Source organism: Eumetopias jubatus, unplaced genomic scaffold (genome assembly GCF_037043125.1).
Source record: "Eumetopias jubatus isolate StellerSeaLion01/CBP00866 unplaced genomic scaffold, mEumJub1_p1.0 scaffold_10, whole genome shotgun sequence".
Lineage (NCBI taxonomy): Eukaryota > Metazoa > Chordata > Mammalia > Carnivora > Otariidae > Eumetopias > Eumetopias jubatus.
In genome coordinates this window covers 117877628-117902907 of record NW_028274816.1, presented here as the reverse complement: position 1 = coordinate 117902907, position 25280 = coordinate 117877628, and the positions used below count along the sequence as shown (strand labels likewise).

Here is a 25280-nt window from a genome sequence, read left to right as displayed (position 1 = left end):
TTTGAAACTAAAATTTAGAGAAGTTGCTTCCTTAGTTACAATTATAAATATATCGTAAATATGCCCTTATCAACAAAACCCCCCCTTTACTCAGCTGTTCAATTTTTCTAGCTAAAAATGGGTTCACATTTAAATTCTGGGAAGAGGGTAATGACTTAATTGTTTCAAATTATCCTTATCAGGCTTATGCAAAAAATGCAAATTTACACATTCTATGAACAGGATTTCTGGATATTGATTCAGAATAAAAACAGCATTTAATGCTTACAAAGATCTAACATTTGCCAGGCACTGTTCTAAGTGCTTTTCACAAGGAACTCATTCTATCCTTTCACAGTTAAGGAAATTGAGGCATATAAAGTTAAATAACCTGCTCAAAACCACACAATTAAAAAGTGGTAAAGTACAAATCTGGCCCCAGGCAGCCTGTCTTTACATCCATGTTCTTAATAACTTACACTAGACTGCCTCTTGAAGATAATCTATCAAGAAGAGTACATATAAAAGGGTAATGTTTAACACTTTATAGAATAGAAGATTTAAAGAATAATTCCTTCATAGATTCATTCAGCTTATGGAGCAGAGTTTGGAGAAAAGGAAACTGAGGCTCCAGATTCCTTGGCAATGATTCTGTTTAGATTTCTAAAATTTTGACTTATTTCAGTTCATTATTACAGTGCTTCATATTCTTTTTTTAAAGATTTTATTTATTTGGGCACCTGGGTGGCTCAGCAGGCTCCTTGGGAGCCTGCTTCTCCCTCTGCTTCTCTCTCTCTCCGTCTCTCATGAATAAATAAAATCTTTAAAAAAAAAAAAGATTTTATTTATTTGCCAGAGAGAGAGAGAACGAAAGTGAGCGCAAGCGCACACAAGCAGGGGGTAGTGGCTGGCAGAGGGAGAAGCAGGCTCCCTGCTGAACAAGGAGCCCCATGCGAAACTTGATCCCAGGACCCTGGGATCATGACCTGAGCCCAAGGCAGCCCATGAATAATGAGACTATTAAAGGACTCTTATCAATTACTTTTAGCTATTTATTGGTTCTTTAAGGAAAATAAGGAAAAGTAATTTATTTTTAGAAGTAGGTAAATTACCTCCCAACAGATATGAAAACAGACAATAAAATACAACTAGAACAGGGGTGCCTGGATGGCTCAGTCGGTTAAGGGTCTGACTCTTGATTTCGGCTCAGGTCACGATCTAAGGGTTGTGAGATCAAGCCCCACATCGGGCTCATGCTGGGCGTGGAGTCTGCTTAAGATTCTCTCTCTCTCTCTACCCCTCTCCCCCGCTTAAAAAATAAAAAAACAAAAAAAAACCCGACCTAGAACAATACTGTACAGGCATGAACATAGACTAACCAATGTAACAAAATGTAAAGTTCAAAAGCAGGGGCGCCTGGGTGGCTCAGTCGTTAAGCATCTGCCTTCGGCTCGGGTCATGATCCCAGGGTCCTGGGATCGAGCCCCACATTGGGCTCCCTGCTCAGAGGGAAGCCTGCTTCTCCCTCTCCTTCTCCCCCTGCTTGTGTTCCCTCTCTTGCTGTGTCTCTCTCTGTCAAATAAATAAAATCTTTAAAAAAAAAAAAAAACAAAACAAAAGCAGACCTCAGTATGTGTAAAAAAAATTAACATATTATGAAAGAAAAAAATTTTAAATCACTGAAGTAGCTAATAAAGACTACATACAAATGGGGAAACAAAGTAAGATGCCTCCTGACAAAATATAGCAAAAATAAATTTCAGACTTAAATCACAGTAGTGTTAAAAGTCACCTGATAAACACTGCCTTTTGAAACATTGTATCACAGGCAATATTCATAAAATAAGAGATTACATAAAACCCTAAAATACCCATAAATATTATAAACAATTATAAATACAATAAAACTGAGTAAAATATTAGTAACACACACATATAAGATTTAGTATCTTTAAGACACAAAAGGATGAAACTCCTGGTGATGTTTTAGAAGCAAAGGCTTCCACAGACTAGAGTAAAAGTCTTATGACATACCAAAGCAAAAACTATTGCAAGGGCAATGCAAAACAGCCCCAAACCCAGAAACTCTTTGGGAGATAAAGATGGGGATGAGAGCCTTCCTTGACCCAAGGGATTTTTAACTGGCATGGCTGCTTTCCCAGCCAATTCAAAATCACCACAGGCTAAGAGTGAACAGCTTAGTTTTGACATCAGATTAGCATATAAAATAATCTAGGCTAATTCCCAACAACAAAAACTTGGAAAGGTTTAGAAAAAAATATAAAAGAAACTGCGTTCAAACTACCGTCTAAGAGTAACTATGAAAAGTCACACACAGGGCGCCTGGGTGGCTCATTTGTTAAGCGTCTGCCTTCAGCTCAGGTCATGGTCCCAGGGTCCTGGGATCGAGCCCCGCATCGGGCTCCCTGCTCACCAGGAGGCCTGCTTCTCCCTCTCCCACTCCCCCCTGCTAGTGTTCCCTCTCTCACTGTGTCTCTGTCAAATAAATAAAATCTTAAAAAAAAAGAAAGAAAAGTCACACACAGACACAATCTATGAAACTCGTGTACCTCACTCATGTTTGAACTATCACCCCCTCTTTAAGAGTCATTAAAGAGCAAAAATCTTCAGAAATGAAAAGGAGTTATGAAGGAAAAATTACCATGACACATAAAATGAACAAATTTCAGAATAGTTTTGAGTACTCTAACTGCACTTTTGTTTTTAAACTGTATATCTACCATTATATATATGTATGCTTTTTAAAAATCTGGACGATATTCAATGAACTGTACACCCATGAGATAAGGTTTGTTTCTTTCTTTCTTTCTTTTTAAATCTAGACTGCAGGAAACTCTGTAGTGTCTACAGGACAAAGGATCCTGTTTCTTCAACAAATAAATTGCAAACACAAGAAGCAGGGGAAGTAGCAGGCAGAGGGAGAGGGAGAAGTAGGCTTCCCGCTCAGCAGGGAGCCCAATGTGGGGCTCGATCCCAGGACCCTGGGATCATGACCCGAGCCGAAGGCAGACGCCCAACCGTCTGAGCCTCCCAGGCGCCCCCAAGATAGGGTTTCTATTTCAAATCTTTCACCTGGATTAATACAAAGGTTTCATAGAACTGGCTTCTCCATTACCACTCTTGTCCAATTCTAAACAATTGTCCAAACAGTAGCCAGAATCATCTTTTTAAAATGTAAATTATTTCATGCCATTCCTTGTTTAAAACTTTTCAATGACAATGTCAATGTGAACATAATTTAAAATCTTTAATGTGGTCCGTGAGTCTCTGAAAGTCCTGACTCCTATTTTTCAAACCTCATCTTTTCCCATTCTTTCCCCCGTCCCCTGCATTCCTGCCCCATTAGCTTTCTTTCAGCGCTATCTTACCTCATGACTTTTGCACACATACGCTACAGCCTCCACATGAAGCACTAGTACCTAGATTCTAGATTCTTTGAAGAAGCACTAGATTCTTTGCCTGGTTAATCTGTAACTCTCCCTAATGGTCTCAACTAATATGTCGCTTCCTCAGAGACCTTCCCTTGACTCCCAATCTAAATTCTATTCCCTGTTATACTTTCTCATGGCATATTGTATTTTTTCCTCTGTAGTAGCATCAAGACATGCAAGTACACATTCACTCAACTTGTTAAACATGTCAGTCCATTACACTCTACACTTTATGAAGTGACCACTGTTACCACTATATCCCCAATACCTAGCACAAGCACCAAGCATTAGATATATGTTCAGTGCTTTCTGAATCCATAATCTAAATTGGTAGTGATCTACTTTGGACGGAACTGAACCTCAAAGCACCCAAATTCATCTAAAGAAGCTGACACTTAGGGAAAAGCCCCAACTTCATACATAGTTACTTACTGTCCCCCAACCACACTGTAAGCACCTTATTAGGCATAATCTTATGTCCTGTCTCTATAGGACTCTGTACAGAACAGTGCTCATGCAATAAACTCTGAGAACAAATGTGAATGCAAACTTAATATGCCAGTGATGAAGAACAAACTGCCAGTACCTAAATGGAAAAATCAAGAACAAAATCTAAATAACAGCTGCTTAAATTTATAGATAAAAAAGGTGTTTCCTATTTTAACATTTGATCTTTTACCAAGATACTTTAACATTTGCTCTTTTACCAAGATCTTTTACTGGCATATTCAGTACATGAAACTCTTAGCTTACTGAACCTGTTTTATCTTTGTGATTTTTCACATCAAAGGCAAGAAAACTACAGCTAGGAATATTCTACTTACTGTTTTTATCAAGATAGTAAATACCAGGAACATTTGTGTAAGACACTGTGCTAGGTATTAGAGATATACAGTGGTGACTATCACTACAGGAATACAAAGTCAGTAATAACTGTCCTGTGATCGCAAAAAAAAATTTAGAATCTGTCAGAGCGGAAAAATAATATTCACAGATTATACAATGGAGGTAAGCAGAGTGTTTTAGTAGCACAAATAAAATATCTATATCTACTCTAAGAAAAATTTTAACTGAGTTTTGAAGAGGAACAGGAGTAAAGCTTCTGGCCATAGGGCAGATAGCAGTGACACATTATGAAAACCTTCCAGCTCCCTTTCAAACAAAGGGAAATGCTAAATAGAGTATCCGAAAATAACTTTTGGATAAAGAGCTGAGTGTGAAACCAAGAGCAAAAACTTCACAGCTGTCAAAAATTAAGAAGACACAAACTCAAAAACAGCTGGGAAGGAAGAAAAACAGAATAGGTTATACCTCTGAATGGTGTGGGTAGAGTGCAAACACCAGATAGGAAGGAGTCCAGGCAGCAGATCCTGTTAAGCAAAGGGACCTGGAGCTGAACTACCCACCTAAGCCAGGAATAAAAAAGTCAAGAACATCCACAGCCTTAAAAGTCTGTTATGAAAAACTGAAACCTCCAATCTAAGACATATGAATAACCAGTCCAAAGTCATACTTCCTAAATAATTTACAGACCCCAAACCCAGAACTGGTATTAAAAACTGGTCTGAAACCAGTGAAACCCATGAAGTTCCCACAGAGACAAAAGCTAAAACACCTACAAGGGATAATGAAAATGTTTTATATCGTGATCACTGAAATCTAGACTGCAAGAAACTCTGTAGTGTCTATAGGACAAAGGATCCTGTTTCTTCAACAAATAAATTGCAAACAACAGATGGAAAGGGAACCTACAGATCAAGAGAGACTTAAGAGAGAGATCAACCAACAGCAAGGTATAGAACTCATCTGGATTCTGATCCAAACAAGCAAACTGTAAAAATGCATAAAATATTTGACATGTGAAAGTGAAAACTGGAACAATGACTAGATATTTAATAATAAGCTGAATTACTATTAATTTTTTTAGGTGTTATAATAGTATGGTAGCTACTAAAACATTTACAGATGAAATTATATGATTGCTAGATTTGCTTCCAAATAGTACAGGAAAGGGGGATGTGGGTAGGGGAACAGATTTACCAACAGGACTGGCCAAAAATTAACTGTTAAAGCTGGGTGATGGACACATGGAGGTCCATTATTCTATCTACCTTTATTTTATTTATTTTTTTTTAAGATTTTATTTATTTATTTGAGAGAGAGAGAGAATGAGAGACAGCACGAGAGGGAAGAGGGTCAGAGGGAGAAGGAGACTTCCTGCTGAGCAGGTAGCCCGATGTGGGACTCGATCCTGGGACTCCAGGATCATGACCTGAGCCGAAGGCAGTTGCTTAACCAACTGAGCCACCCAGGCGCCCCCTATCTACCTTTTTTAAAAAAAGATTTTATTTATTTATTTGAGAGAGAGAGAGCGCACAAACAAGGGGAGGGGCAGAGGGAGAAGCAGACTCCATGCCCAGCAGGGAGCCTGACATGGGGCTCTATCCCAGAACCCTGGGATCATGATCGGAGCTGAAGGCAGATGCTTGACTGAGTCACCCAGATGCCCCTACTCTATCTACTTTTGTGTTTCATTTTTTCACTCAAGTGTTTTTTTTTTTTTTAAGATTTTATTTATTTGAGAGAGAGGTAGAGCACAGAGGGAGAGTAAAAGAGAGCAGACTTGGGCGCCTGGGTGGCTCAGTTGTTAAGCGTCTGCCTTCGGCTCAGGTCATGATCCCAGGGTCCTGGGATTGAGCCCCGCATCGGGCTCCCTGCTCAGTGGGAAGCCTGCTTCTCCCTCTGCCTCTCCCCCTGCTTGTGTTCCCTCTCTCGCTGTGTCTCTCTCTGTCAAATAAATAAATAAAATCTTAAAAAAAAAAAGAGAGAGAGAGCAGACTCTGCTGAGCAGAGCCCGATGTGGGACTCGATTCCAGGACCCTGAGATCATGACCTGAGCTGAAGGCAGACAGACACTTAACCGACTGGGCCACCCAGGTGCCCCTGTGTTTAATTTTTTCAATAAAAGGTTTTTAAAAAGAATGTATCCTTTATCTGCAAACAAATATATCCTTTATCTCTAAAATAAGTAAAATTAGCAAGTTTGTTTTATTAAATACACATGTACTATCTTCACTTATAAGATACATTTATTCTTGTTCTCTAATCTCAAAATTCATCTGAAATGTAGCTGTGAAAAAATTCACATTGGAATATAACTTAATATTCATTTCCTTTGGTCCTTTTTTTAAAAGATTTTATTTAAATTCAAGTTAGTTAACATATAGTGTAGAATTAGTTTCAGGGACAGAATTTACTGATTCATCAGTTGCATATGACACCCAGTGCTCATTACATCAAGTGCTCTCCTTAATGCCTATCACCCAATTACCCCATTCCCCCCACCCACCTCCCCTTGAGCAACCCTTAGTTTGCTTCCTATAGTTAAGGGTCTCTTATGGTTTGCCTCCCTCTCTTTTTTTTTATTTTAGTTTTCCTTTCCTTCCTCTATGTTCCTCTGTTTTGTTTCTTAAATCCCACATATGAGTGAAATCATATGGTATTTGTCTTTCTCCGACTTATTTTGCTTAGCATAATATACTCTAGTTCCTCCTTTGGTCTTATGTTGTATATTATATGTAAAATTCTGTAACTGATTACACTGTAATCTCAGACTATAAATTCCTGGATTAAAGCAAGTACCATGGAAGTATTTCAACATAACACACATGTAATTAAAAGGTAAATGCTTTCTTCTGAAGGTAAGCCAACACTTAAATGTCTTGCTTCTTATTAACATTTTAATTTCTTATGCTCTACACTCATTGGTTCTATGGCATACTTTTTTTTTTTTAAAGATTTTATTTGTTTGACAGAGAGAGACACAGCGAGAGAGGGAACACAAGCAGGGGGAGTGGGAGAGGGAGAAGCAGGCTTCCCGCCAAGCAGAGAGCCCGATGTGGGGCTCGATCCCAGGACCCTGGGATCATGACTTGAGCCCGAAGGCAGACGCTTAATGACTGAGCCGCCCAGGCGCCCCTATGGCATACTTTTTTTTAATACAACTGACCAACATATGATTATTTGTATCATGCAGGGCAAATGCTTTGCTTATTGCTAAGTAAGCCAAAAGGTTAAGTGAACATGTTCATATTACTAAAAAGCACAAGGAGCAGTTGACACTCAAGTAAGAGGGCAAACCTTAACTAAAGTTTAAAAATGCTGTCCAGGGGCGCCTGGGCGGCTCAGTTGTTTGAGCGGCTGCCTTCGGCTCAGGTCATGATCCATGGGTCCTGGGATCGAGTCCCGCACCGGGCTCCCTGCTCAGCGGGAGGCCTGCTTCTCCCTCTCCCACTCCCTCCGCTTGTGTTCCCTCTCTCACTGTGTCTCTCATTGTCAAATAAATAAAAATAAAATCTTAAAAAATAAATAAAATAAATAAAAATGCTGTCCACATAAGAAGATATTAGATCCACACCCATTAAACAAGAAATTAAGAGTTTTCCCCCAATCATTATGAGGATGAACTTAAGTCTAGTATCCAGAATCTTGTAACTCTATCCCTCATTTGATGGGTCAATCACATAATTTGCATGATTATGTTAACATTGGAAGAGGCTACCATGATACAAATGGAAGACCAAAAAATCTAGTTAATAGTAATAGCTAACAATGGTAACAACGATAACCACCAGCCATATATAACTCAGTATGTGTCCGTGATCTCCGTATTTGGGTAAGAAGTTTCTTAGCTTCTTTTCTTAGAATTTCATTACCAATCTGTGGTGAAAATTAGGTGTACCCATGAGGCAACAGATAAACAGTAGCAGAGTTCTAAGAAATACCTTCTGTCTTTATAAGAAAACTCATTCTGAGGGGAACCCTCCTACACTGTTTGTGGGAACGCAAGCTGGTGCAGTCACTCTGGAAAATATTATGGAGGTTCCTCAAAAAGCTGAAAATAGAGCTACCTGATGACCCAGCAATTGCACTACTGGGTATTTACCCCAAAGATACAAATATAGTGATCTGAAGGGGCACATGCACCCCAATGTTTATAGCAGCAATGTCTAAAATAGCCAAACTATGGAAAGAGCCTAGATGTGCATCAACAGATGAATGGATAAAGATGTGGTGTGTACACACACACAATGGATTATGCAGCCATCAAAAAATGAAATCTTGCCATCTGCAATGACATGGATGGAACTAGAGGGTATTATGCTAAGCAAAATAAGTCAATCAGAGAAAGACAAGTATCATACGATCTCACTGATATGAGGAATTCAAGAAATAAGACAGAGGATCATAGGGGAAGGGAGGAAAAAATGAAACAAGATGAAACCAGAGAGGGAGACAAACCATAAGAGACTCTTAACCTCAGTAAACAAACTGAGGGTTGCTGGGGTGGTGGGGAGTGGGATGGATGGGGTGGCTGGGTGATGGACACTGGGGAGAGTATGTGCTATGGTAAGCACTGTGAATTGTGTAAGACTGATGAATCATAGACCTGTACCTCTGAAACAAATAATACATTATATGTTAAAAAAAAAAAAAAGATAGTAGGAGGGAAAAAATGAAGGGGTAGAATCGGATGGGAGGACGAACCATGAGAGACTAGGGACTCTGAGAAACTGAGGGTTCTAGAAGGGAGGGGGTTGGGAGGATGGGTTAGCCTGGTGATGGGTATTAAGGAGGGGACGTACTGCATGGAGCACTGGGTATTATATGCAAACAATGAATCATGGAACACTACATCAAAAACTAATGATGTAATGTATGGTGACTAACATAATAAAATAAAATAAAAAAAGAAAACTCATTCTGTATTCTATTTTTTTTTAAGATTTATTTATTTATTTGAGAAAGCGAGAATGAGAGAGAGAGAGTACATGAGAGGGGGGAGGGTCAGAGGGAGAAGCAGGCTCCTTGCTGAGCAGGGCGCCTGATGTGGGACTCGATCCCGGGACTCCGGGATCATGACCTGAGCCGAAGGCAGTCGCTTAACCAACTGAGCCACCCAGGCGCCCTCATTCTGTATTCTAGATAACCAAGTTTAAACAATTTGTTTCCTCTGATTTCAGAAGAACTACATGTTTTTAGAAAAATTAGAAAATAGGGCGCCTGAGTGGCTCAGTTGGTTAAGCGACTGCCTTCGGCTCAGGTCATGATCCTGGAGTCCTGGGATCGAGTCCCGCATCGGGTTCCCTGTTCAGCAGGGAGTCTGCTTCTCCCTCGGACCCTCCCCCCTCTCATGCTCTATCTCATTCTCTCAGATAAATAAATAAAACCTTAAAAAAAAAACAATTAAAAAAAAAGAAAAATTAGAAAATATGGAAAAGAATTTATAAAAAAGAAAATTCACAATTGTATCATCTAGAAAAAACCACTGTCAACATAATGGCACATTTCTTTTTAGTCCTCTTTTTCTTATTAATTTGTAGGAGTTTTGAGTGTGTTTCATAAACTTCAATACTCCACTATGTAAGTTAGGAACTTTTACTTCCATTTCACATTTTTAAGTTCTTAAACTTGGTTCCAAAATACGTTCTGGGGATTTTAAGTCTACACTGAATATACACCCTCAGAGAGAAATCTTTAAAATCCTGAATCTTTCAAACTAGAAACAAAATATGTCTCTTCTACATTTACCGAAAACTTCTGGATTTCTGTACACTTCCTTTTAGATTTACTCCACAGCATTTTTCCTGTTGTTATTTTGAGTACACTCTTTCCTATATTGCAGATAGAAAAATTATAGAATTTTAAGGGGCACCTGGGTGGCTCAGTCGGTTAAGCATCTGCCTTCAGCTCAGGTCATGATCCCAGGGTCCTGGGACCGAGCCTGGCATCAGGTTCCCTGCTCAGCGGGGAGTCTGCTTCTCCATCATGCTCTCCCTGCTCCCTCATGCTCTCTCTTGCTCTCTCAAATAAATAAAATCCTTTTCTTTTTTTTTTTAAAGATTTTTATTATTTGACAGAGAGAGAGACAGTGAGAGAGGGAACACAAGCAGGGGGAGTGCGAGAGGGAGAAGCAGGGGCTTCCCGTGGAGCAGGGAGCCCAATGCGGAGCTCGATCCCAGCACCCTGGGATCATGACCTGAGCCGAAAGCAGACACCTAACAACTAAGCCACCCAGGCACCCCTCAAATAAAATCTTTAAAAAAATTATAGAATTTTAAATCATAAATGTGTAATGATCCCCCTCACTGAATTATCTTTTCTCTCACTCTCTCTCAAATGAATAAAATCTTTAAAAAAATAAAAATATATTTTTTTAGAATATTTTATTCATTTGAGAGAGAAAGCACAAGAAGGGGGGGGGGAGGCAGGAGGAGAGGGAGAAGCAGGCTCCCAGCTGAGCAGGGAGTCCCACATGGGGCTCGATCCCAGGACCCTGGGATCATGACCTGCGCCGAAGGCAGATGCTTAACCGACTGAGCCACCCAGGTGCCCCAAGATTTATTTATTTGAGAGAGAGAGAAAGAGACAGCGAGTATGAGCAGGGGGAAAGGGAGAAGGAGAGAGAGAATCCCAAGTAGACTCCCCACTGAGCTTGGAGTCTGACGCCAGCTTATCTCACAACCTTGAGATCTGGACCTGAGTCAAAATCAAGTTTTGGACACTTAACTGACTGAGCCACTCAAGTGCCCTGAATTATCTTACTGCTCTAGTTTTTCAGTTGATTTTCCTGGCTATTTATTCTTTTTTTTTTTTTAATTTCTTTATTCTAATTGCACTAATCAGCACTTCAGGAACCCTGAATATTCAGTATACAGCTCTGGAAATAAGTCTGAAAGTCTTTACTTAAAAAAAAAAAAATCTAATGACACTCAACTATATTTCAATTAAGAAAAGAAAAAAATCAGTCTGGGGCAGCTGGCTGGCTCACTTGGTAAAACATTCAACTCTTGGTTATAAGTTCAAGCCCCACAGTGGGTATAGAGATTACTTAAAAATAAAATCTTAAGGGGCCCCTGGGTGGCTCAATCAGTTAAGCAGCTGCCTATGGCTCAGGTCATGATCCCAGGGTCCTGGGATTGAGCCCCACATCAGGCTCCCTGCTCAGTTGGGAGCCTGCTTCTCCCTCTTCCCCTGCTGTACTCTCTCAGGCTCTCTGTCAAATAAATAAAATCTTTAAAAAATGAAATCTTAAAAAAGAAAAAAATCAGTCTGGCTTCAGTGGCCAAAAGAAACAAAAAATAATGAATAATGGAAGATACCTTATTGTAGCCCTGATTTTAATTAGAATGCTTTAAATGTTTCACCACTGAGTATTCTTGTTTATATATGTGTATTACCTTTTGACTGGATGTATATTTATAATATCAATCTATATTTCTTATTAAAAGTCGGGCGCCTGGGTGGCTCAGTTGGTTAAGCGACTGCCTTTGGCTCAGGTCATGATCCTGAGTCCTGGGATCGAGTTCCGCATCGGGCTCCCTGTTCAGCAGGGAGTCTGTTTCTCCCTCTGACTGTACCCCTCTTGTGCCCTCTCTCACTCTCTCAAATAAATAAAATTTAAAAATTAAAAAAAGTATTACCTTAAAAAAAAAAGTCTAAAGCGGGGTGCCTGGGTGGCTAAGTCGTTAAGCGTCTGCTTTCAGCTCAGGTCATGATCCCATCATGGTCCCAGGGTCCTGGGACTGAGCCCCGCATCAGGCTCCCTGCTCCGCAGGAAGCCTGCTTCTCCCTCTCCCACTCCCCCGGCTTGTGTTCCCTCTGTCAAATAAATAAAATCTTAAAAAAAAAAAAAAGATATGCTCATTTCCATTTGTTATTATTTTATCTAGAATTTCTGCCTCATGATTCACAAGTGAGGTTTTCTAGAGACTTTCTTTTTGCTCCTATTTTAGGTTTAGGTACCAGTGTTATGTTGACCTCTACTTTTTTTTTTAATTGGAAAGAATTAGGTTGGTTTGGAACAAATTAAGTATCAGTAGCATCAACTTAAGTGCCTGAAGTCAGTGGGAGTTCTTGTCTGTTTGCTGAGGGAGGAGGCATGGACAAAGGAAGAAGTATAATTTCTCAATTTCTTTCATGGTTTTTAATCTATTAACTTCTCATTTGGTCATTTGTATTTTCCTAGAAACGTAATTTCAGTAAGGCTTTCAGACAGATTAGCGTCGAATTATACAAGCTCTTCTAAAGAAGCCATTCTACAATTAAAAAAGCTCCTTTCTGGGATGCCTGGGTGGCTCAGTTGGTTAAGTGTCTATCGTTGGCTGAGGTCATGATCTGTGGGTCCTGGGATAGAGCCCCGCATTGGGCTTCCTGCTCAGCAACGAGTCTGCTTCTCTCTCTCTCTCCCCCTCTGCCCCACCCCACTGCACGTTCTCTGTCAAATAAATAAAATCTTTAAAAAAAAAGTTACTTTCCAAGGCGCCTGGGTGGCTCAGTGGGTTGAACGGCCTACTCTTGATTTTGGCTCAGACAATGTTCTTAGGGTTGTGCGATCGAGTCCCACCTGGAGCCCAGCATCAGGCTGTGCCCAGTGTAGAGTTGGCTTGAGATTCTCCCTTCTTCCCCTCCCCCTGCTTGTGTGCTCATGTTCTCTCTAAAATAAATAAATACATCTTTTAAAAAAAGCTACTTTCAGGGTGCCTGGGTGGCTCAGTTGTTAAGCGTCTGCCTTCGGCTCAGGTCATGATCCCAGGGTCCTGGGATCAAGCCCTGCATCAGGCTCCCTGCTCAGCGGGAAGCCTGCTTCTCCCTCTCCCACTCTCCCTGCTTGTGTTCCCTCTCTCACTGTGTCTCTCTCTGTCAAATAAATAAATAAGGTCTTTCAAAGAAAAAGAGAAAAAGCTACTTTCCCCCTTTCCATTGTATCTGTTTTTGAGAATGAGAGCTTTCTCTCATGTTTCTTGATTTGGCTAGCTATTGAATCAACTATTTAGTTGAATTATTTATTTTTTAATGAAACCACATGGAGTTCTTATTCACATTGACAAATATTTGAGAATATCAGTTTTTAGGCTATTCTCCTCTTGGCACAATTTTGTGTCCAGATATCTTAAAAATTCTATTTTACTTCTTTTATATATCAAAATAATACATGGTTATAAAAATCCAAGTACTGGGGCGCCTGAGTGGCTCAGTCGTTAAGCGTCTGCCTTCAGCTCAGGTCATGATCCCAGGGTCCTGGGATTGAGCCCCGCATTGGGCTCCCTGCTCTGCGGGAAGCCTGCTTCTCCCTCTCCCACTCCCCGTGTTTGTGTTCCCTCTCTCGCTCTCTGTCAAATAAATAAATATTTTAAAAAATAAATAAATAAAATCCAAGTATTAAAACAGAAAGGATATATGTATAAAGTATAAAGCAACTGCAATCCTACCCCTTGAATAAATACCATTAAAATTTTGTGTTCCTCTAGAAGCTTTTTTTCAATGCACATAGAAACAAATACGGGGCACCTGGGTGGCTCAGTCGGTAGAGCGTCTGACTCTTGATCTCAGGTCATGGGTTCAAGCTCCACACTGGGCATAGAGCCTACTTAAAACAAAACAAAACACAACAAAAACAGACACATATATTCCCCCACTTAAAAAAACAAAAACAAAAACAAAGAAGATGTTATTCATACTACTTTGTAGCAAGCTTTTTATTCTCCCAATTTGATGTGCTCTGGCATCTCTACCCCAGTATATGCAGCATCCTCATTCTTTATAACTGCAGTACGATATTCCATTCCTGTTTGAATAGCATATGGTTTGCATCCAATTTTTGCCATCATAAAAAAAATTGTAGTGAATATCCCTGTACAGAACTTTCTCCACACTCAACAAGCACTCCTGTAGGGAAAAATAAAATCTCTAAATAGTATTGTGGTTAAGGGGTATGAGTGATTACACTGATACGAGCAATTCTTAATCTCAGGAAACAAACAGGGTTGCTGGAGTGGTGGGGGGTGGGAGGGATGGGGTGGCTGGGTGATAGACATTGGGGAGGGTATGTGCTATGGTGAGCGCTGTGAATTGTGCAAGACTGTTGAATCACAGATCTGTACCTCTGAAACAAATAATACATTATATGTTTAAAAAAAAAAAAGAAGATAGCAGGAAGGGAAGAATGAGGGGGGGAAAATCAGAGGGGAGATGAACCATGAGAGACTATGGACTCTGAAAAACAAACTGAGGGTTCTAGAGGGGAGGGGGGTGGGAGGACGGGTTAGCCTGGTGATGGGTATTAAAAGAGGGCACGTTCTGCGTGGAGCACTGGGTGTTATACGCAAATAATGAATCATGGAACACTACATCAAAAACTAATGATGTAACGTATGGTGATTAACATAACATAATAAAAAAAACAAAAAAGCGGTATGAGTGATTTCAATTTTAAACCTTGGATGTTATATTTTTAAAACCTTTTTATTGAAATATAGAGAGAGCATATAACTCATATTTAAAATGTAACACTCAATAAATTTTCACAAAGTGAACACACACATAACCAACATCCAGATCAGGAAGAATTTCAGACACCTCCCTTTGTGCCCCGGTGTAATCACTATCCTCCAAGGGTAACCTCTCCTGACTTCCAACACTTTTGATTAATTTTGCTTGTTTTTGTACATTTTTTAAAAAAGATTTATTTGAGAGAAAGAGCACGCACGCACGGAGTGGCGGGGGGATAGAGGGAGATGGAGAGAATCAATCTCAAGCAGACTCCCTGCTGAGCATGGAGCCTAACTCCATGACCTGAGCTGGAATCAAGAGTCAGATGCTTAACCAACTGAGCCACCCAGGCATCCCGTGTTTTTGTACATTGCATAAATGGAATCATATACAATATACCCAGAGTTTTCCAAATTGCACCAAGGGCGCCTGGGGAAAGTCAAGGAACTTTAAATTTGAGAGAAATGATACTCAACATCTGTATTACACCATAACAACTACTAGATTGCTATACTCTTTTCAGTGATGTCTAATCTTTGTTAATAAGCTGCATTTTCAGTGGTTGCTGTAATAATAAGTATCGTATAAAAGTCAACATGGAACAGGGATACCTGGGTGGCTCAGTCGGTTAAGTGTCTGACTTCAGCTCAGGTCATGATCTCAAGGTCCTGGGATCAAGCCCCACGTCAGGTTCTGCACCCAGTGGGGAGTCTGCTTGTCCCTCTGCCCTTCCTCCCACCCCCATACTCTCTCTCTCAAATAAATAAATAAAATCTTTAAAAAAAAATTCATCATGGAACAGACAAGGAGGGTGGTGGGTGTCCAACCGGATTCCAAGATTTGAGAAGTTGTACAGTGCTGAACATACACATCCCAATAATAAGTGTGTTATGGGGTGCCTGGGTGGCTCAGTTGGTTAAGCATCTGCCTTCAGCTAGGCAGGTAATGATCCAGGAGTCCTAGGATAAAGCCCCGTGTCTGGCTCCCTGCTCAGCAGAGTCTGCTTCTCCCTCTCCCTCTGCCCCTCCCTACCGTTCATGCTCTCAATCTCTAATAAATAAAATCTTAAAAAATATAACTGTGTTTAACAATAAAGTAAAAATACTATTTTTTCTTTCAATTTCTGGGCATTATTTTTTAATGGCTCTTAAGTTGTTAGGACACAAGTATTATTAGGTTATCTGTATCTACTACTTAAAAAATAGAACCGTTAGGTATTTCTTTCGGCCTAGGAGTGCCATGAACCAACTGCTGGGAAGGGAGAAAGTCTGGGAGCCTCTGGTGTATATTCCTGTCACTGGCTTCTTATACTCAGTATCAGTTGTGAGATTCATTCATATTGTGTCTAACGGTTGCAGTTCACTCATTTTCTTTTTTTCTTTCTTAAGTAGGCACCAAGCCCAACCTGGGGCTTGAACTCACAACCCTGAGATCAAGAGTCACACGCTCTACTGACTGAGCCAGCCAGGTGACCCCATTCATTTTCATGGCATAATATTCCACTACATGACTATTCCACAATTTATTAATTAATTCTATTGATGGACATTTAGACAGTTTATATTTTTTGGCTTTTATGAATAGTGTTGCTATGAACATTCTTTTTGTGTGTGTGAATTTTTAAACTTTTAATTCCAGTTTAGTTTATATAGTGTTGTATTAGTTTCAGATGTACAAAACAGTGATTCAACATTTCTATACATTACTTAGTGCTCATCACAATGTGTATTCCTGATTCCCTTCACCTATTTTAACCACCCCCCACACCCATCTCCCATCTGGTAACCTTCAGTTTGTTTTTTTAAGATTTATTTATTTGAGAGAGAGAGAGAACCCATGCTTGGTGAGGGTGGGGGGAGAAGCAGAGGGAGAGAAACTTCAGACTCCCCAATCAGTGCGGAGACTGACATGGGGCTGGATCTCACAACCCTGAGATCATGACCTGAGTCAAAATCAAGAGTCAGGACACTTGAGCACCTGGGTGGCTCAGTTGGTTAAGCGACTGCCTTCGGCTTGGGTCATGATCCCGGGGTCCTGGGATTGAGCCCCACATTGGGCTCCCTGCTCCGCAGGAAGCCTGCTTCTCCCTCTTCCACTACCCCTGCTTGTGTTCCCTCTCTCACTCTCTCTGTCCATTAAATAAATAAAACCTTCAAAAAAAAAAGTCAGGATACTTAACCAATTGAGCCACCCAGGCCCCGCAGTTTGCTTTCTATATTTAAGTCTTTTTTCCTTTGTTTTGAAAGATTTTTTTAAAAAGATTTTAAGGATATATGTATTTATTTATTTATTTGAGAGAGAAAGAGAGAAGGTGGGGGAGGAGAGGGACAAGCACAAGAACCCCAACACAGGGCTGATCCAGGACCCTGAGATCATGACCTGAGCCAAAATCAAGAGTCAAGACGCTTAAACAACTGAGCTACCCAGGAACCCCCATTTTGAACATTCTTAAGTGTACATTTCTTGAAGTGGAATTACTGTGTTACAGGGTATGTATATGCTGTTTTAGTAGACAATGCTAGTTTTCCAAAATAGTACATCAATTTACACTCCCACTAACAATGTATGAGTTCTGATTCCTCTATGTCCTTACTAACATTTTTTTTTCAGTCATTCTGAGGAATGCACAGTAAGACAGCAATTTCCCTGATGACAAAATGAGGTTGAGTCCCTTTTCAAAAGTTTGATCAGGGGCGCCTGGGTGGCTCAGTCGTTGAGCATCTGCCTTCGGCTCAGGTCATGATCCCAGGGTCCTGGGATCGAGCCCCACATCGGGCTCCCTGCTCCGCGGGAAGCCTGCTTCTCCCTCTCCCACTCCCCCTGCTTGTGTTCCTGCTCTCCCTGTCTCTGTCAAATAAATAAATAAAATCTTTAAAAAAAAAAAGTTTGATCAGCCCTTTGAATATACTCTTTTTAGAGTCAAGTTCTTTCCCCATCTTAAAAAAAAATGGGTTGGGTGCCTGGGTGGCTCAGACGGTTAAGCGTCTGCCTTCGGCTCAGGTCATGATCCCAGGGTCCTGGGATCGAGTCCCGCATCGTGCTCCCTGCTCAGCAGGAAGCCTGCTTCTCCCTCTGCCTCTCTCTCTGTCTCTCATGAATAAATAAATTTAAAAAAATCTTTAAAAAAAAAAATGGGTTATTTTTCATTTCCTTAGTATTAGTTCTTTAGATGGAGGATGAGTCCTTGATTTAGACATATGTCCTGCAAGTATCTTCTCCCACTTCTCCCAGTCTGTACTTGGCTTTTCACTTTCTTAATGGTATATTTTCATGAACATATGTTCTTGATCTTAATATAGTCCAATTTATCAAATTATCTTTATATTTAGGCCATTTTCTATACTATTAAATAAACCTTTGCTGACATAGTGAAAACTTTTTTCCTAAAAAACTGCTTTTCACATTAGGTCAGCAAGCCATCCACAAATGATTACCGTGTATGGTGTAAGGTAAGGTCATATACTTTTCCCCCAAATGGATACCTAATTGACCAATACCATTAATTTGACTTTCCTTTCCTCCTGTACCACAGTGTCACTTGTATCATAAGTCAGGTGATGGTTTATGTATCAGTCTGTTTCTGGAATGTTTTGTTCCACTGGTCTATTTGTCTATCCATGTGCCAATACCATATTATTTTAATTGCTATGGCTTGATATTTGATAGTGTGAGTTCTCCAGATTTTCTTTCTTCTTCCTCATGATTGCCTTGGCTTGATTCTGCATTTCAGTTGAGCATCTTTTGATGTTTATTGGCCATTCGTATCTTCCCCTTCTATGAGCTGTCTGTTCAGGTCTTCTGGAAATGAGTTGGTTATTCTTTACATACTGATTAGTATTAGATCTTTCTGTATTAGAAAATATACCCCTTATCTGTCAAATATTGTCATTTCCATAGTCTTTAAAAAATGCTTACAATTTTCCCCCTATTTTTTTTATGTACTTAAAAGTATCAATTTCTTTTTTTCCTTCCAGGTTCTGGTTTCATGCTTAGAAAAGCCTTCCCCGTGCCAAGATAGCATTACAATGTTGGCCACTGTAACAGAGAACTTTGCCTATTACTTATTTTTATAATGTTTGACATTTTTTAAATTTGTAAAGTACCTTAATAATTTTTTAAAGATTTTATTTATATGAGAGAGAGCGAGAACATGCGTGCATGCAAGCAGGGGAAGGGGCGGAGGGAGAAGCAGACTCCGCACTGAGCAGGGAGCCTGATGCAAGACTCAGTCCCGGGACTCCGGGATCATGACTTGAGCTGAAGGCAATCTCTTAGCCGACTGAGCCACCCAGGTGCCCTTGATAATTTGTTTAAAGAAGAAATTTCAGTCATTTCCCACTCCAAGACACTGACCCAATAATTTATTGATACTTTTTTAAAGAGTTTATTTATTCATTTATTTGTTTGTTTAATGGGGGGAGGGTGGAGAGGAGCAGAGGGAGAAGGACAAGCAGACTCTGTGCGCTGAGCTTGGAACTCCACACAGGGCTCGATCTCATGACCTGAACTGAAATCAAGAGTCAGACGCTTAACCGACTAAGCCACCCAGGCACCCCTATTCTGATACTTTTATGATTTCATTTGCCATATTTAAATCTTTTTTTTTCAAGATTTTATCCATTTATTTGAGAGAAAGAGCAAGTGGGGAGAGGGGCAGAGGAAAAGGGAGAGAGAGAATCTTAATCAGACTCCAAACAAAGCAGAGCCCAGTACAGGGCTTGATCCCACAATCCTGAGACCATGACCTGAGCCGAAACAAAGTCGAACACTTAAGAGACAGCCACCTAGGCACCCCAGCCATATTTAAATCTTTAATTCACCTGGAAGTCATTGTAATATATGGTGTGACGTAGAGATCCCCAAACAGCCAGTTGCCCAAGGTATTTTTAGATATTCCCCCATTTAAAATATAGCATTGTCTCATAACTTTATCATTTAACAAATTCTTAAATATGCTTTGATTTCTATCTAGACTGCTTACTATGCTCTATAATTTATCTCTCTGCTGTTCTTGTGCCAACGCTGCAATGTTTTAAAATAGGTACCTTTCTCATATACTTTACTATAACGCACATCTCTCCTAAGCATTGTACATCTTCAAAATTTTTTGACTCATTTATTCTCAATAATCAATTCCCCCAGATGAACTTCATATTTAATCACTTTCCTATACCAATAAAATTCTGAGTGCCTGATTCATATATCAGATAAATTCACAGCTTAAACCTAGATGAGCTGACATTATTTATAACATATTACCTTACCATCCAGAGATACACGGTATGGTGGGCTATTTACAGTCTTTTATGCCCCTCCCCCATAGTTTTAGTTCTCAATTTATTAATCCCAGGAACTCTTTATATGAAAACATCATTAACTCTTTGGCTGTAAATATATTGCAAGAATTTTTTTTTCAATTTGTTAACAAAAGATTATCAGAATATTAGTTGAGGCATTATATAGCTATACAATAGAAATATATGCAGAAAAGGAAAAAATTAACTCTAAAGTCAGGCATTAACTTGTATGGTTTTCAGCATAAGACTTACAATTATAATAAAAACCAAAATTGTTAAGGTTAAGACTGAAAATAATAAATAGAACACATTACGGAAACACTTCACCTAGCCAAAACTTAACTCTATGGCCAATTTTGTAATTGGAATAGGACACAAAATAGACCATTCAGCAGTTTGAAAGATTCATAAACTTCATTCTTTAAAAAACCCAGCCCTTCACTCTATTTGCGTTCACTTGGTATACAATTTTACAATTCCTTCTATTTATCTTTCCATTTCTTAAACCTAAATGATTGAGCACCCTTGGTTAAAAGCTATTCAGATTCAAAGACATTATTTTGTAATATATGGATTTTTATTGAACCATCTATACTGTCATTTTAAAAATTTTATTTTTTCCACCTGCATTTTTTTTTTAAAGATTTTTTATTTATTTTTCAACAGAGAGACAGCGAGAGAGGGAACACAAGCAGGGAGCGTGGGAGAGGGAGAAGCAGGCTTCCCGCTGAGCAGGGAGCCCGATGCGGGACTCAATCCCAGGACCCTGGGATCATGACCCGAGCCGAAGGCAGATGCTTAACGACTGAGCCACCCAGGCACCCCCACCTGCATTTTTTAAAAAAAAAGATTTATTTATTTAAGAACCAGAGAGACAGTGCATGGGGGGGGCAGAGGGAGAGGGAGAGAATCCCAACCAGACTCCCTCTGACCACAGAGCCCCACACCCAGCTGGATCTCACCACCCTGAGATCCTGACCTGAGTCGAAATCAAGAGTTGGACCCTTAACCGACTGAGCCACCCAGGTGCTCCCCACCTGTCATTTTTTAAAACACATTTTTAGTGAACTTCCCTTCCCATAAACATCAGCAGCCATTTCCAACTTCAGTTTAGCCTTCCTACGTAGAAGCGACCATTCTTATCCCTTACTCTCAGCAGATGACCTTACCATTCACAACAACCATTCTTTGCAAACTTAACTATGCTGATATTTTATGTCCCCAACTCCTTCCATCTGATCTTAGAGGAACAAGTATTCTTTCCCCAACTTCAATTCTTTCCCCAACCAATACCTTAATTTATGCACGGTGAAGGAAGAGGCAAGACTCATTAATTAATGCTCCTGTTCAGGGACTCTGCTTCATAATTCATCTCCCACCTCACTTGTACAATTAAACTCTCATTCCATTTTGGTTTCTGCCATTCAGCCAATAAATACATTCTAATGTCTTCCATTCTTTAAAAAAAAAAAATCCCTTTACATTTTACCCTCTCTATGTATCAACACCTCTCTCCTTTCCCTTCCTTAGGGAGCAGTCAGCATACCTACTTCACCTCCCATTCATTCCATAACCCCATCTCCTAAAGCTTTAGGAAGCTACTCACAAAAAAATTAACACAGTGATACTGGACAACATTTAAGAGGAATGGGGTTTTTTTGATTCCACAAATATTATAATTTTGTCTGTGACTATGCCTATTGATGGAACTTGGGACTGCTGAAGGAATCTGATTATGACTTTCTCCTTGGTTCGTAGAATTAGATAAGATATTAGATATTATTGGATAAAATTGGAATTAGATAAAATTGGAAACTTGTAAGCAGCCTCTTAAAATGTTCACAAATTGGGCAGGGGATGAGTATCTTATATTCATATGCATTAAAATGCTTAAAAGGTATTTATATTTATGTACTGATACCATGTTTTAAAGTAAGAAAAGTTCCTTCTATTTCCATCAAAGATTCAAGTCCAGGAATTAGTTCTATAAATGTCTTTCATCAATTACCTCAAAATGCAAAATCTTCTCAAGCAAGAAAACAAGGAACACAGGAACCTAAATACTAAGTATTAGACCTTGACTGAATTACTTAACTTTATCACCTTTAACATAGGGTTATGCCTTACTCTATAGTTTAATCAAGACAACACGTGTAAAAGCACTTAACACAGTTCCAGGCACATGTTAAATACCTTCCTTCATTCACTTTAGCACAATGCCACACTCTAAACAAAGAACTATTTAGAAATGTACCAAAAAGAAGCAATATTAAAACTTTGTGGAAAACAAAACAAAACTTCGTGAACTATGTGAAACAGAAAATGTGGCAAACGCACTATCTGTTCATACTAGTAATAATAATCTGCAAATGAAAAGCTTCAATTAGGACCAAAAGTGACTAGAAGATGGTCAAGTATACTCTGAGAGAATTCAAGCAGTAACTGTACTTTGCTTCAATTTCCAATTATTTCCTCTTAGGAGTGTGTAAAAGATTACATAAGATTTAATAGAATGGACAGAGTAAGCATACACACAAAGCTGTAGTTTCCCAGGCTGAGAAAGACAAATTTAAAGTCACCCTACCTTGGGAGGAATGAATCTTAAATATACAAAATTTCCTTAGATACATACAAAAGTAAATCAATTTATCAAAGGGACTTGGGATGAAGGGAGGTTTTCACTACCCCAGGGCCAAATAATAAAATGAATAATCAAAATAAATCTTCTCCAAATATTTATGGGGGAAAAAACCATTTGAATTGTTAGAATTGGTGTAATGCAGCTGGATTTAGTAGAATGTAGCAAGTCAGCTGCTTTCTGAAAAAATATGCTGGGGTGGAGAAAGTGGGCAATCTTCCCAATAAAACAACTGCCATAAAACACCATATATATATAAGAACATACACATCTGTTAAATATCAGTTTACACTGTGTTCTAGACAAGTTACTAATCAAGAGGAAGTATTTAAGATCTAAAAAATAAATCATACTCCACTTCTGGTCACATTTTGCACGGGTGGCTACTGGAGAGTTATCCACGCAGATTCAAGGCAATGAGGACTGAATAATAAGTCCACTGTTCACATTCAAATGTGTGTGGGGGGGAGGGAGGCTCCGAGTCCATAAAGTTCTCCTCCCTCTCCAAACACTGCAAAAAACCGTCCACGTCTAAGATACTTACCCTTGAAACTCCTTGGAGAGTGACTTGGGAGACTTTTTGTTCAGATTTCTGAGGGGGAGCTATTTAGGAATGATGCAAAATTGCAACTTCCAAATACCTGAACATAATTTAAAGTTTTTTTTTTCCTTTCAGGAAAGATTGCCTCCTTTCCTTTCAAATGGTTTATCACTACTCACATATTAACAAAATCCCCAATTCAACCCCAAGTATAAACAAAAACCAAAGCTTTAAAGAATATGCGAATAAAGCACACAACTATTTCCAGTAAATCCTCAATTCCCTCACGATTAGGATGAGGAAGGAGAAACGAAGAACACGAAGCAGAAAAAAATACTTGGGAAGAGAGGCGGCAAGAGGAGAAAGTAGGAAGGGGGGATAAGAGCAGATCAAAAAGTTCAGCTAATGCTGACACTTAATCTGGGTAAGAAAGGGCAGAAAATATCCTGAAGGCAAAGGGTAGAAGTGGACTGAGTGGGACAGGGGCACAATAGAGGAAATCCACGCAAAAGGCCTACCCCTGGTGGGGGGACACAGTGTAGGAGGGAACACCAAAAAACCGGGAGAGACTCATTAGGAAGAGATACCAATCAAGGCCCAAGAGCTTGAAAGTCAGAGGATATGGAGACAGGGTATTCCTATACTGCAACCCGGAGACCGCACCAGATGTCTCGGGAGGCGATCCTGCTACGAGGGGTGAGGGGTTAACTGCGGGGGTTCGCAGACGTGGAAGGGGGTGCGGCCCCAGGGGTTGCGGCAGGGGAGCGGGGAGCAGGCCCACCGCCCGTACCTTGTAGTAAACATCGAACTGGATGTTCTCGGGCAAGGAGCGGATGTCTCGGCGGGAGCGGATGTAGTTGTCCACGACAGCGGAGATGGCGGTGTTATAGAGAGTCTCCGGGATCCACTCTAGTTCCACGGCCGCCATCTTCCTTCCCTCCTCCTCCGCCTCCTCCGCCTCCTCCTCCCGAAGGCCCCCGCCTCCCTCCGTAGCGAACTCCTCAGCGGCCCCGGAGGATTCGGACGGGCGGCGGCAGCCACGCGGGCGCAGGGCAGAAGCGCACGGCCGCCCTGGCTCCTCCCGGGCGAGCTGTAGGGTAGCAGCGGCGCACGCAGGCCCGGGTAAACAGCGGGGCACGGAGCCAGAGAAAGCCAAGCCCAGGCCTCACATTCCGTGTTTGAGAGAAACCCGGGTTCCGTCCCAGCGCGGAGCTCTGCAGGGGCGGGGCTGCGTGTGCGGCGTCATGACGTCAGCGCACGCCGACGCGCGGGAGGGAAGGAATGCGGCAGGCGGAAAACTTGGGAAGGAAAGAGCCGTGATTTTTTCCACAGAGAACGCACTTTCTCAGGGGCCCGGAGTTAGTGGATGGGGGTGGGCTTTTTACACTGGGACGAGTAACCCTCTCCCGTGCCGAATTACGCGGGCGCGTCAGTCCCTTCAGCAAATCCTGCCTCGAGAGTTCTTAGGCATGGACCTTTTTGAGGCTCAGGTAAAAGTTTGGATCCTTTTCCTCACAAAAATGCACATTATCAGTACATTGAAAATCATGCATTCAGGGATCTCACATGGGTCTAGACAGTCTAACTTAGACTCCGGTCCCTAAGCCAAGTTAGGAACCTTCGGTCCGGGAGCTAAGGGTCATCATGGGTCATTGTATAACCATTTGCATTGTTTGAACTTTTTTTTTTTAAAGATTTTATTTATTCATTTGCGAGAGAGACAGAGAGAGAACAAGCAGGGGGAGAGGCAGAGGGAGAAGCAGACTCCCTGCTGAGCAAGGAGCCCAATGTGGGACTCGATCCCAGGACCCTGGGATCATGACCTGAGCCGAAGGCAGACGCTTAACCATCTGAGCCACCCAGGCGCCCTGTTTGAACTTTTTTACCATATTTCTTTTTTCCAAAGAAAATTTACAAACAAAAACAAATAAATAAATAAAAGAACTCCTGTAGAAGAATTTGGTAGGAAGGTTAGCCTGATAATGGAATTACAAATAGTGGTGAGAAGAAAGGGGTTAATTGTTGGCTTGTGTCAGGACTTA

The 25280-nt window shown here is 40.5% G+C and overlaps 1 protein-coding gene across 1 annotated transcript in view; it reads right to left on the bottom strand.

Annotated features, from left to right (window-relative positions):
• The window catches only part of APPBP2 (amyloid beta precursor protein binding protein 2), a 60406-nt gene extending 35956 nt beyond the window's left edge, over positions 1–24450 (bottom strand). The window contains exon 1 of the mRNA XM_028109278.2: positions 24029–24450. Within this exon, the coding sequence (XP_027965079.1) occupies positions 24029–24166 (138 nt within the window). The 5' untranslated portion in view covers positions 24167–24450. The remainder of the gene's footprint in view (positions 1–24028) is intronic.
• Between the last annotated feature and the right edge of the window lie 830 nt (positions 24451–25280).